The 14,381-nt window shown below is 36.5% G+C and overlaps 1 protein-coding gene across 4 annotated transcripts in view; it reads right to left on the reverse strand.

Moving 5' to 3' along the window:
* KNDC1 (kinase non-catalytic C-lobe domain containing 1) overlaps nucleotides 1-14,381 on the reverse strand; it is a 63,841-nt gene that overhangs the window by 11,563 nt on the left and 37,897 nt on the right. For 2 of the 4 annotated variants that reach the window (XM_065843767.2, XM_065843766.2), the window contains exons 10-17: nucleotides 14,131-14,289; nucleotides 13,699-13,776; nucleotides 12,931-13,024; nucleotides 12,598-12,760; nucleotides 11,665-12,506; nucleotides 11,400-11,544; nucleotides 8,732-8,823; nucleotides 6,362-6,762 (exon numbers count right to left, since the gene is read on the reverse strand). In XM_065843767.2, the coding sequence (XP_065699839.1) occupies nucleotides 6,362-6,762; nucleotides 8,732-8,823; nucleotides 11,400-11,544; nucleotides 11,665-12,506; nucleotides 12,598-12,760; nucleotides 12,931-13,024; nucleotides 13,699-13,776; nucleotides 14,131-14,289 (1,974 nt within the window). Of the gene's footprint in view, nucleotides 1-6,361; nucleotides 6,763-8,731; nucleotides 8,824-11,399; nucleotides 11,545-11,664; nucleotides 12,507-12,597; nucleotides 12,761-12,930; nucleotides 13,025-13,698; nucleotides 13,777-14,130; nucleotides 14,290-14,381 lie in introns of those variants that run through there. The other 2 variants (XM_071812030.1, XR_010651788.2) reach the window with 2 other exon arrangements.

Consider the following 14,381-nt stretch of genomic DNA (forward strand, 5'->3'; position numbering starts at 1 on the left):
ATGTCACAGTTCTACAGATTAAGAACTGGAGCTGGTTCATGTATGACGGGGCCACATCTGAATCTGTTTAAATATGCCTTTAGTTATAATGCACTAACCTGATAGTTTTCAAGAGCATTTTTTAAAGTTACACTCAGAAGTCATCCAGAATTACAAGTGCTGGCTTCTAAAATCAGTTCGTACTCCAGAGACACTCGGTTAAGCAGCTGACACCCAGAACTGAAAGTCTGACTGAAAGCAAAGTTTGCCATACAAGTATAATTACATTATTTTATATGACCAGGTCATAAAGCAGACAGGATAGGTGCTCTATAAATAAAGGACAGGTCAGTTTTGAAGTTAAGCTTACATATTTTATATTTATGCATTTTACACAATTGAAAAAATAAAACTAAATTTCTACAGAATTATAGAACTTAAGCAATGGATAGAAATCAAAGGATATAGGGCTTTTCACAATTAATATAAAATTTAATGTAAACATTTATATTTGTTTGCATATCAAAGGTTTCATTATTTTACCAACCAATGAAAATGGGCCATCCACTTTGGGTTCAGCTTCTGATTTATTATGAAACAACAAACATAATTTGTGCTGTGTTTTATAAATGTGGTGACTTTTGCACTTGGATGCTAAACTAACTGCCACTGACCCAGTTACATGAAACAGCATTTTAAATGCAGCAGACAGAAATCCCACAAGCACAGTGATCAGAAAACACATAGCTCAGAGCTAACATATCAAACAACAGATTGGTAAATAGGTTAGCTTTAATAGGATGGACTTACTAGAAATTAATTTGAGTTTGAGAAAAAACTGTCACTGTTTTTCAGAAAAGCTCCAAAGGTTTAACAACATAATTCATTAGCAGAAAGTCACAAAAGCCCTGTGGATTTTAAAAAGATTTACCGCTACTTAGGCATTACATAAAGAATATAGAAAGCACAGAAAAGTTATTACCCAGACTCTGAATTGGAAACTGCTTGCTTTCACCTAAAGGTCAGTTTTTGCTTCATCAATTAAAGTGAAACCAAGCTGATTAAGGGACTATGAACACAGAAAGGGAATCAGAAAGAGCAGTTGTTTCTTGATGTTCAGAATCTGATGGACAGAAGTGGTTTGTTTTCTGAATAACTTCATGTGAGTAGCAATTAAGTCTGTAGCAAATTTCTAATATATTCCACAACATCTTTTATTTTAGGTAGTCTAGAATATAAACATTTTTGATGAAGCTACACATTCAATTTTTCTGCTCCCTCTGAAGAACATTTAATTTGTCAGGACACTTTTGTATACAACATCCCTCAGCCTAGGGAACAAAGTAATGATAGAGTGACTTTCCTTACTTGGGAAAATTGCAAATTCCAATTTGTCCTTGAGGAATAAATTTTTTACATGCAGAAGGGTTGCTCCACCAAAGGATGCAGAACATTGGCAGAAGGGAAAGGAAAAGAGAAAAGGAACAGGAAAGGGAAAACTGTGGCCAGAACATGCAAAACCTTCATTAGAAACGTCCTACTCACAGGCTGGGTGCACCAAAGTTTGGTGGAGGCTATTAGAAGTAGCTTATGAAATCTAGGGGATAACTGAAACCTAGTGCAGGCACAGGAGAAAAGGGTAAAGGCCAAGGGTGAAGGCTTGTGCCAGCAAGAGAACTGAAGCCAGCTTGTCAGGCTACAGAAAAAAAGCTCTTCTCATTGTGAGGGCAGACTTGGACGCCCCCTGAAGAAATGGCAGTCCTGGCATCTGCCTTCCCTTCTTGCTCTGGTGCAAGGGCTTGGTTTGGTTTGCCTGGACGTGCTCTGTTTGAGGGCGGAAAATCAGCAGCTCCTGGACTAGAGGTGACGTGAGGCAGGGGACATATACACACTTGCCTAAGGACTTATTTTTCTAAATTCAGATTAACCTTTGCTGACTTTAAGAACAACAATGAACTATCTGATAAGCATCTGCACAGTAAAGCATTAAGTATTTTTGTGACATTTGAAAGCGTCACCTTGACCCATAAATATTTTATTTTTTATGCTATTTCACATTTCTTCCAAACGTAAGAGTACATATTACCATGGTTTTTTGAATCAATAGCTTGCTTAGTCCTACTGTTAATATTGTTCATCATGTTACAAATGTTTTACTTTTTGCATCTTATTAAACCACAACCTATCTAAGGTACAGACAATATCCAAGAAGCTCCAGTAGAAAAATAGAAAAGTTGATCATTTTTATGGCAGAATATTTGACTCTGTCATAGTACAATTATATGTTATGGCACTCAGAGTTTCTCAGAACTTGCATGTTCTCAAACCTAGTTAACAGGTGTATAACATTAAAAAACTAAATAAATTTAATTGCATTTAGCTTTAGAAGGTGAATAAAGAAACATTTGAATCATATGAATGTTTTCATTGGGGAGATAAGTGTATTAACAAGATATATATGTCTCTAAAACTGTAATTTGTGTGGTTAGACTCTCATTCAGTACCCAGTTCCAGTTGCAGACTGGACTCGAACTGACCAAGCACACCTACCCCTATGAAAGGGTTGTACCACTAAGTCAGGACAAACGTAATCAAGCTCAAACGTCTAACTATCTTTAAACACTCACTCTTTGAAATAGTAACTCCTAAACACTGGTTTAGCACATGTTACCACAAAGCTGTACAATCAGCTCAGTTTTATTGCTGACTTTTAAAAAAATCTGTCAGAGACATGGGGCAAAAAGTAGGTTGATGTAATCCTTGCCAGACAACGAAAACTAGACTCCAGTTAATCAAGTAACTAGTTTCTGAAATAAATCTGGTTAATAGATGATTTAAACAAAGAAGGATATGGTGGAGACAAACAGCTCTACCTTGCAAGAGAGGCAGAACTTTCCTCCAGCAACTCAAATCACCTTTCTGCTCAAAACAGCCACTTAGAAGCCTTCCTTTGGACTTCATAGTCCTCCTAGACTGGATATGGTAGACGTGTTTTTGTCACTAGATTTTACAGTGAGAAATTGGTAACTAGCATAATTAACTTTTTGGAGCTTCTACTTTGGCAAAAAACTCATGTTAGTTTTCACATTGAGTCTATTCTTGTTTTGGTCAGTAATTTGGTTCAGACAAGTGCATCATTCCCTTGAAATTTGCACAGCTCTTCTTCATTGTTTATGCATTAACAGTGTTAACGCTTCATAAACGCCAATGATTAATGATGACATTTATATTCTAAATAACAAGTACTCCAAGTATAAATGTATAAATGTGCATATTCTCAAAAAAACCTAGTTGAAAACACATGCAGCTGTTGGCTACATCCAAGCACAACAATACACAAGGATTTATAATGTTAAATCCTACTGTTGTCAACAGTACCAGTAACATCCATATTGTTCAAAATGAGATATGCGCTGGTCTTTGCCAGCTGCTGGTATGGAGACTAAAATAATGCTATACATTTTTCACAGTTGGTTTGTAGGGTTTGGTTTGATGAATCAGGCAGCAAAGAGACAGCAGAAAGAAGCTGCTTATCACCCACATGTTGATAGTTGATTGTCTTACAGCTAAAAATAATAATTTCTTGACGGGTGCAACAGTGCAAAAAATAGATTTACATTTAATATTTTTCCCTGTCTTTCTTATATATACTGACCAGTTAAAACTTGTAACAGTTCATCTTTTTTCCAACAATATTGCTAATAGTTTATTTCAGAAATTGTCACGACTGATGGAGTTCCGAAAAACAGCAGGATTTTGGGAAGGTTTTCTTTGCTCATGTTAAAAGTTCAAGATTAATGCACATGGAGCATTATGATTCTATAAGCTTTTATTTTAAACACATTTGGAAAAAGCTGGGTTTCACAGAAAGCCAGTGCTGTAGCAACACCAGCAGGAAGATTAAAGTTGTTGATGCTATGGCAGTGAAAGAAATCAAAATAGTTATGAGACCAAAAAGTAACTGATTTTTCAAACTATCCTCTGTTGAATTGTAGTAACAAGACACCTTAAAATCATTTTGAATTAAAAAACAAAGAGTATTTAATGCTATATTATTAAAAATATTTTAAGATTTTATACCTGCCTTTTTAATATAAACAGTGCAACACAGAATATGCATTTCTGCACATATTAATCCATTCAAAACATTTCTATGCTGTACAAGAGCACTGAGCTTCTGTTAAACTTCTCCTCTGAAGAAAATAGCAGAATACAAACTGAACTGGACTTCATAATCGAAAATGACAGTTTATAATTGTATTCCTTATAACTTGGACACAAAGGGATCTCACAAATTAGGAAGGCATTTTATATGCTACCAAGCTTCTATTGTCTGCAAATAATTATCCTTGTTTGTCCATTGTTTCATATGCAGTCCAAATCACATACGATATTCCTGCATTACTTAGAATAAGATTAGAGTCTAATTTTTGTCCAGGTCTTAAGATTTCACACTAATTTTAGGTAGCACAAGGAATATTAGTTCATTTATCCTCAGAGTAGTATGCATCTTTTTCAGCTATTGGAACGTGCATTCTCTTGCCCTCTAAATGAATTGTTTATTAACTGCTAAACTGAACAAACTGCACTTCATATCAATAGTAATCTTCCTCCAGTGGAATGTACTGGGCACAAACACAATATAATTTTCTACAGAGATACCTCATGACTGTATGATTGTTAGGTTTGCCAAGTTCTTATACATTAATGAAAATAGGAGCTATGTATAATAGCGCGCATTAATTTCATAAGCAAATTCCAAAGCAGACTGTAAGCACCACAAATCTTGCTTCATTTTTGTTATATGCCTGTTAAATATAGAAAACAATCGCTAAGTACTCAGAAGATTCATCTTTTCGATTCAAGCTAAGTTGCTGAGTAGTCTGTAATAATCTTTAATTAAAAAAGACTGCCTATTGAAACAGAAAAATCTATTTAGATGCTTATGAAAACTCCTTGCTCTTGAAAATCTGTTCCTCAGTCAAGAATTAGTCCTTCAAGGAAGGGAGATTTTGCAAGCCCATTTTTCTCTAGTAGTCATGCTTACACAGGATTAAACAACTCTATAGGATTAGAAATACTAATATGAATTTTTGAGTAGATGTAAATTTGAGAGTGACAGTCCTGAATTCTTATTTTTTACTTTTTATTTTATTTATTTTTATACAAACCAATAGCAGCTGAAGTTTCTCCTGCTATTTTTTCCTACAGACTTACACCTGAACAGTAAGGAACAACACCAACAAAAAAGTAGAACATTCTCAATGATTCAGGCTTTAATTTGTTAATAACAGAAAAATAGTTGTTTGGTTGGTTTTTTTACTGAAAACTGAAGTGACATCACAGTACTTAAAAAACACCCCACATGTAAATAGATCAATTGTGACTTAAACTGGCTATGTGGAAACAAAGAAGTCTAGATTGTGTTCTCAGATGTTCAGTTCTACTATGTCATGCTCACTTGAAAATAAAGCAACAAATTCAACTAACTGCCCATAGTAAGGAAATCCACAAGAGCAGTGCAACTCCTGTTTCATCTTTATTAAGCATACATCTGGCAGAAACAATAAGTACACACAAAGTAGACATCTATCCATTCTCAGGGACACAAAAAGATTCCAAGTGTCCCTATACTAATAGGTCTTCCAGCATTAACAATTCATTTGCTTCAATTTTTCCATTTCCTTCCCAAGAATCAGCTCCAACTACATAGATTTCTACAATGTCATATATCATCTTTACTCCGTGGCTTTGGCCTTGAAATATTTACAAAAATATTTACAAACTGATGCTTCTTATATCTAGATGCACAAATGCAGAAAATCAGTAAATACGACCAACACAATATTTATGAGAATGGAAGATCTTGCTAATCTAAAACAACCCGCTCCCCTGTCCATGCTCTCCCATAGCCTCCAAACTGCTTAAAAGGTACAAGGCTGCACTCATAATGATAATCAGCCATCTCCAAGAGCAAATAGCTGCCATTCTGCTGACCAAAGAAAAGGGCTTAGAGCACATGACAGGGAGGACCTCTTGGGAGCCCCAGACACACACCAGTCATAGCCATCCTTGGCTCTTTTCTGTAATATTACCACCATGGGGTTGGTGCATATGGCAGAGGGTACTTTTCCAGTCAGCTCCAGGAAGAGAAGATGGGTTGTAGGTCAGTGATTATCAATTTCACGTCAGTGAACTTTATTTTGGAATACTTACCCTCACCCTGGTTTATTGATAAGACATCACAAATCTTAAGGTTTTTAAAACACTTAAGAGTCAGAATTTAAAAGAAGAGAAAGGGTTTCAACTCACTATGACACAACAAATATAATACTTGAAACCAGCAAGTAAAGAGATAATTATTTTAAATCAATGTACTCACCACTTTTTTAGCATCTATATTTTGTGAATCACTTGATTTCTGCTTTCCAAGATTTTTAATGTATCTATGAACTTCTGAATCAAAACATTCAGCTCCATAAAATGCACTGCTCCAACCAGGACTACAGCCATGAAAGTCAGGTAGACTGGGAGACACAAGGTAACTGTTTCCAGCTGCCTTTATCATGGTCTCTTCCTCTGGTTCTATACTTTCTTCTGCAAAGCCTGGACTAATGCCACAGTCACTGCTTTGTAAACGTTGTTGCCCTCTCTTCATGTGAATATTATTCTGTAGCCTCAATTCTTTTTTAAAATTGTCTGAAGGTGACTCATCAAAATCCATTTCAGCTACTGATGAATTCATAGACTCAGCCTTCATGTCAAAGGTTGCTTCCCCTTCTCCTAAAGAAAGTGTATGGAGGGAAAAGAAATAATGGTCATGTGCTGTGATGCATGCTTTGTTGAACTTAAACAGTACACACAGAAAATCGAGTTATGAGACCACCTATGCTCTCAAACAGTGGTGTTACGTGGTTATTTTGGGTCCGTGCTTTTTTTCTCAACTACATGTTGCAAAATTATAAAGGCTAAAGACATTTCAGAATTATTAAGCTTTGGTCGAAACATTTCTGAAAATTACAAAATACATTCTGTGTATATACAACAAGCATTTAAACCAAGCATAGTATGGAAACTTCAAAACAAAAGTTAAATATGTCAGATCTGTGCACACATTAGTAAAAAGCTTAGCTCTTGATGCTTTTTCCCATTTATAATTCTTGAAGCTTTTAGTCCATACATAGAGGGGAAAAAATACTCGATACCGCCAAAGCAGACATAGATGCTAAACCTTCTGCTCCTACAGGACTAACTCCCTTGAGCTATGATGGGACTTCTTTGCAGTTATTATAATGGTTACTACCAACCTTAAGGGATTGAGGTGACAGTGAAAGGTTGGTATGATGCTGACAGGAGCTTTTACGCCTGCCAGAAGTCTCCCTTTTCACTTGAGCAAATTTCCAGGGCTTAGACATGGCACCTTGAGTCAAACAGACCTGAATTACTGGTGCAAAGAAGTCACATACCCCATGAAAAAGTCTGGCTTTACATTTGCAGTCATTCTGAGCCAAAATGGAAAACTATAACATAGCATGACAGCAGTCAAGTGCAAACTTACAAATCTATGTTTTGCCATAAAAGTTAACAATGTAGGGCATATAAGTAATTCTTTAAAGAACACCCAGTTTGACTTTACCCAAAACAGAGAAGTAACCAAGTTCAAATGTCAAAACTTGGCTGAACTACCTTGAAAAAAAATGAAACTGCTACAACAGCAACCACATACAAGCTGTCCATGAATACACCAAACCTAGAAAGGGCAATGTTTTTTCTGTAATAATGGTATTTACCAGTCCAAGCTCAGTTTTGATTTCAGCTACTGAAAGATGGAGTATTTTGTAAACCTTCAACCACAAAGTTTGTCAGGGAAGATGCAAAACTCACACTGAAGAAATACAAATAAACAATCCACTAATATAACCTCAATGATTGCCCTGAAATAGTGATCAAAAGGCAAAATTGTATTGATTAACAAATCATTTGACCTCCTGATCACTTTGCTATCTACCTTTAAAAAGGCACATCGGTGGATAAAATAGGGAAGTTGAAGAATTCCCAGGAGAGGACCACTTTTTTTCCTATTTGTGAAAACCATTCTGATAGTTAAAAATGCTTATGTAAATGCAAAATAAATTAAGTTCCTAGATTTCCAGACAATTCCCTTCACAGAATTTGTAAATAAATTTATTGACAATGTAATATTTTTGGTTTAATAAATTTTATTTTTCTGCCTAGTTTTGTTTTAATTCTGATAAATGATGAAGAAGGACCAGATCATTGAAGGGGCATCTTTCAATCAATTCTCAACTTCTTCAGTAACACCTACAGAGTCATAAGCATTTTCTGAAGCTCTCGCTCTCTGCCTAGCTACGCTTGTTACACTGCACAGAGCTGACTCAATGTGATTGTCCTTTCCCTTCCCTCCCTCTACTTTGAAGAGCGCCAGTAGAGCTTCTATTGGATGAATACAAGAAAACCACATGTAGCAGTTAGGATTTTGGAGTTTTTCAACAGACACATCTGTGTAAATAAACCTAAGTAAATGAAACAGGCATCCCACTCATTGAAACTGGTCATATGTGAGCTGCTTATAAAAGGTCCCCAAGGCACTGATTAAGTTTAGATTCACCGATAATGTTCATAAGTGCCCAGATGAATGTTTTCCTGAAAACACAAAGTGCCAATCTCTTAAAACTTGAGTCATTGGTTCCTAGCATACACAAAGATCTAGAAACATGAAGTCCCTTCTCACCTTCTGTCTGATTGCTGCTTGCCAAAAAGCTATCAGATTTCTTCAGATCTTGGAATACATTGCCACACTTTGAATCACCCCCCTCAGTTATGCTGAAAATGTAAGAGGATTAGGAAAAAGTAATATTTTACATCCTTTTATATTTACATCAGTAAAATGAGTTCTCACAAATTACTACCATGTATATGAAGGGCTTTATGGCATTTATCTACCTCCTGAAACTTGCATGTTCAGCTTCAGTTGTTATTTTACAAGAAATAAAAGGGTTCAAATGGACACTAAAGCACACTTGAGTAAGATACAGAGATTTTCCAACAGAATTATCAGAACACACACAAACAGGAGGCATAACTCCAGGCACAACTTAGACTGAAAATTACTGTAATGGGTTTTTCACTCAGGATTCAACCTCTGGATAACAGTCTAAGTCATCCCTAACAAGAATAATCATAATTTTAACTCAAAGAAGTTAATTAAAAACTGCTATATTCTCTGTCTAAAGAATGTTAAGTAAGCCATGTCTCGGAGATATTCTGAGGCAGTTCTTGTGCATGATCTAAAACCTAGACTTGTATTTTTACACTGGATAATAAATTGTCAATGATTTCATGGTCAACGGGGTGGAGTCCAGTTGGAGGCCTGTATGTAGTGGAGTGCCTCAGGGGCCAGTACTGGGGCCTATATTATTCAATATATTCATCAACGATTTGGTCGAAGGAACAGAGGGTACTATCAGCAAGTTTGCTGATGACACCAAGCTGGGAGGAGTGGCCGACACGCCAGAAGGTTGTGCTGCCATTCAGTGAGACCTGGACAGGCTGGAGACTTGGGTGGGGAAAAATTTAATGAAATATAACAAGCGGAAGTGTAGAGTCTTTCATCTGGGTAGGAACAACCCCAGGTTCCAGTATAAGTTGGGGAATGACCTATTAGAGAGCAGCATAGGGGAAAGGGACCTGGGGGTCCTGGTGGACAGCAGGATGACCATGAGCCAGCACTGTGCCCCTGTGGCCAGGAAGGCCAATGGCATCCTGGGGTGTGTTAGAAGGGGGGTGGTTAGTAGGTCGAGAGAGGTTCTCCTGCCCCTCTACTCTGCCATGGTGAGACCACATCTGGTATATTGTGTCCAGTTCTGGGCCCCTCAGTTCAAGAAGGACAGGGAACCGCTGGAGAGGGTCCAGCGCAGGGCAACAAAGACGATTAAGGGAGTGGAGCATCTCCTTTATGAGGAAAGGCTGAGGGAGCTGGGTCTCTTTAGCTTGGAGGAGAGGAGACTGAGGGGTGATCTCATTAATGTTTACAAATATATAAAAGGTGAGCGTCACGAGGATGGAGCCAGGCTCTTCTCGGTGACAACCAATGGTAGGACAAGGGGTAATGGGTTCAAACTGGAACACAAGAGGTTCCACTTAAATTTGAGAAGAAACTTCTCCTCAGTAAGGGTAACAGAACATTGGAACAGGTTGCCCAGGGGGGTTGTGGAGTCTCCTACTCTGGAGGCATTCAAGACCCGCCTGGACACATTCCTGTGTAACCTCATCTGGGTGTTCCTGCTCCGGCAGGGGGATTGGACTGGATGATCTTTCGAGGTCCCTTCCAATCCCTGACATTCTGTGATTCTGTGATGATTTCCTTTTCACTCCTGCTTTCAAAAATTTCGTAACAAAAGTTCATGTAGAGGATGACCTCTTCATATATCTCAGTAATTCAGCTGCAACAGGTTGTTTGCCCTGCTTGCCACATTCAACTCTGGGGAACTAGGAGCCTAACCTCCAACCAGTTTTCAGTGACTCCTTAAAAATCCCAATCCAAACAGGAAATAAACTAGCATATCAGGGTCTGATATCTGGAGGTCTTAGTTTGTTCTCTCTGAAGCTTGCTGTTGAGATAATATCTCTCTTAATACTGAAATTTTTCTACAAGTACCTGCCAAGCTGCTTTCTCAAAACTTCCAGTTTTTAGTTCCAGACTGTGACAAAGAAAACATCCATAACCATCCATATATAAATTGATTACTGTTTACAATAGCCCTCAGTAAGAAGTTTTTATAGGTATGCTACATTTGGAGGCTGCAATAAAACGTTTTTATTATTTTTCAGGTAAATATGCCTTGAAGATGAAATAGTAAAAATGAGAAATTAAGCTGGTGTTTTCTCACTTAACAGGCTACTTCAGAAAGATTGCCAGGAGGAACACTTAGTCAAACTAGATCAGTTAAGTAAAACATTTCTAGCAAAGCTAAATTAATTTCCTTGTTCTTAGGTATGAATAGATATAAATAACTAAACTCAAACAGAATAAGGAAACTGAACACTAAGAACAATATATTTCACTTCTGATTAAACAGCCTCTTTCTAACATGACTGTGAAGCTCTACATCACACTAATGGTTGAAAATAACACTCATCAAAATTAGATCTCCATTAATTCAGCTATCCTAAGATGGAGTTACAGACAAGCTTAATCGAAAATATTTTCTGCTAAGTCATTTAGCACTATGTGCTATGGGGAAGACCATGAAGTATCTGAGAGACCAGGAAATTAACAGCTGGCAGGAAACAAGTAAAGCTATCTGAGAAGAAGCAGGATATCTGGTTCCTGCTTATAGGAAGTAAGGAGAAAAGCATTATACTGAACTGTAAGAAGGAAAAAGTTGAAAAACACCTACCATAAATGTGAAGGTCTTTCTCCATTTACTACCTGATAGAGATTCTCCAGTAATTTTTCATCCCAGTAGAGGTCACAAAACTTCTCACAAATTGTATCAGAGAATATGCCAAACTTAACTTCCTTTAAGCCTAAAATGAAGTTACCTTGTTTAAAAAAAAAAAAAAAAAAAAAAAGAAACAAACGAAACAAAAGAGAGGGAAAAAAGTAATTTCTAATAATATGCTCACAGATCAATGATAATATATAGAAGAAAATGTACATACCCATGTCAAAAACTTCAACTCCATTTTCTAGATAGCCATCAAATGCAAACTCCTCTTGTATAAGATGAACCACTTGCTGTAATAAAGCGTCACTTGTGCTGTTCTGGTGGGGGAAGACTTCAACACTAGAGAGATGAGAGTTATCTTGATTCACTGAGGTACATGGTATGTGTTCTTGGTCAGTGAAAATACTGTTTACACTGTCAGCACACACTATTTCTTGGCAGTTGGCTTGAATACCTTGGTTACTTTTATCAAACATGTTCTGTGTATTAGCAGTCTCACAGTTTTGCACTTGGCAAAGGGAGGCATCATTTTCTGCTTGTGTGCCCCTTTTATAACTTGCAATAGTACTTGAAAGTAGCACTGGCAAACTCTGATAGCAATCATAAGCAATTCTTGAACGAAGAGGTTTATTTGGTATTTTCTCTGACACAGCTAAATGTACTGGCACAAATGTCAAAACCCTTTTCTCTGAGTCCTTTTTGAGAATTATGTTATTTATGTGAAGAAAACTAGGTGATGTAGGGCAAGCTAAGGAGTTTGAAGGAACTTCAGACAAAATATTCTTTGCTTGTAGAATATGTGAAGAATCGGATGGTGATGGTAATGTAATCATAGAAGTAAATGCATTGCCTGACTTTTGCTCTTCTGAAGATATCTGTGATGAGTGATCTGGAACTTGCAAATCACACCCAGGTATTTCAGGTGCAGTTTCAACATCTGTGTCCTCAGTAGCACAGCTTTCAGAGTCTTCTATATATCTTGATTCATTATGGTCCACATGTTTTTCTTTTCTTTTATCTTTCTTGAATTCCTCAGAAACTGGTGTGGAAACCTCTCTGAAAAGGAATAAAATTGTTTTGAGACAATTCAAGTAGATTTAACAATGAAGTGTAAAGTTTAGCTTACTCTGCTTTAGGATATACTAACTTAGTTATATTTGCATTTTGCTGCAGAATAATAGGCTTAAAGTGAGTTGCAGGAGAGGTGAATGCAACAGGTAATGTAGCTTTTTCGCAATTTAGAGAAATCTGGCATGGTACTGGTCCTTTAACTGCTACAAGTTTACTGTCACTGGTAATCGGCACAAATCCTAAAAAACAAAAAAACACGAAGATGAATACGTAAAATATAAATGTAAGGTAAATAACAATCAATTTAGACAGAAAAAAGTTTTGTACATGGTTGAGCAAATCTTACATGGACAACTGATCTAGAGAATACTAAACCAAGGTAAATACGTCAAAGAGCCTGATTGCTTACCTAGACTTGACTCTGAAGGGTCCATTCCATGGCTTTGATGTTTAAATTCAAAAGCAACATGATCTTGAGAAGAAATTACTTCTTTCTCAACAGCCTAACAATACAAATTGAAGTTCAAACTGAATTTATTAGAATTTAATTTATTTAAATTCTGCTCAGTACATTACTTAAAAAATAAAAACCAAACCAACAAAGAAAAAAACAATTCCCAACCCCAGATAAACCTATAACTTCAGGATTTTCAGTTTCTGTGATACGCAAGGCAGGAACTTAGTGATGCTGAGACAGAGAATTAAAACAAATGACACACAAAACTCTAAGGACTGGTAGAACTGTTTAGAAATCTTGGTAACCCTCTGTTTCAAATCAGAACTTGTGGGCCATCAAAGTTTTGAACAAAGCCAATTCCATGGATTGACTGGATGCTGTGTGCATTGTATCTACAGATTTGAGAAATCAGCAGAACACAACAATTACATTTTAATGATTTCCATTCTGATAAGAGGGGTTGTAAACGAAAGTAACTGCTGCTGCTTATTTCTGAGCCCTGACACATGTGGATGGTGGAATGAGGGCACAGATTCTTGGGAGAGACCACTCCAACAGTAAGAACTAGAAAACAGCAATACTTAAAGACTACTTGCCAATAAAAAAATAGTAATAATAATTAAAAAAAGAACAAATCTAATATAGGGAAAAATATTACTGAATACAATTTACAGAACTAATTGAAAAAATGCAGATAATTAAAAAAGGTGGCACTCTTACCTTAAAGACAGTTTTGTTCAACAATGACAAAACGTTTTTGCTGTTCATACCTTGTTCAAGTAAATAACAATAGCATGTCTAAAAAGAAAAAAATAATAATAATTTTCAGTTAGTAAATAAGTTTTCAATCAAGTGAGGTATTCTTGGACAAGGACAAAGTCAAGATAAATAGTCAATTAGAAGCAATATAAGTTTAGGAAGTATTATGAACCTATTCTAAGCACCTTATTGATTTCAATGTAAATTAAAAACACACCCCTCCATGTCCCTCGGGAGGTAGCTTTATAAAAAACAAACCCCAAGGTGACTGGTTATCATTTAATTAGATATCAGTCTATCACAAAAAATAAATTAATATTTTGACATTCAGATCACTAAAATAAGACTTTAGACACAACTAAATTTCACATAAAATTGCTTAACTCTAGTAACCTTAATTGCATCAGCTAGAGAAGGTCTTTCTTCAGGGTTTTTTCTTGCCATATCCAGAAGAAATTTTTTAAATCTTCTTGGCAATGCTAGTTTGTGGCTTGGTGGAACACTGTATTTTGCAGCCATCCAGAGAACTGCAGCAACACCATAAATGCAGACCTATTAGAATACCATAGGAGACAGAAAAGATGTAAACAGACCAAAACAAGCTTTCACCTCAAAACTAATTCCAGCTAATTATCCCAAAATTC

The sequence above is a fragment of the Patagioenas fasciata genome, chromosome 8 (genome assembly GCF_037038585.1).
Source record: "Patagioenas fasciata isolate bPatFas1 chromosome 8, bPatFas1.hap1, whole genome shotgun sequence".
NCBI lineage: Eukaryota > Metazoa > Chordata > Aves > Columbiformes > Columbidae > Patagioenas > Patagioenas fasciata.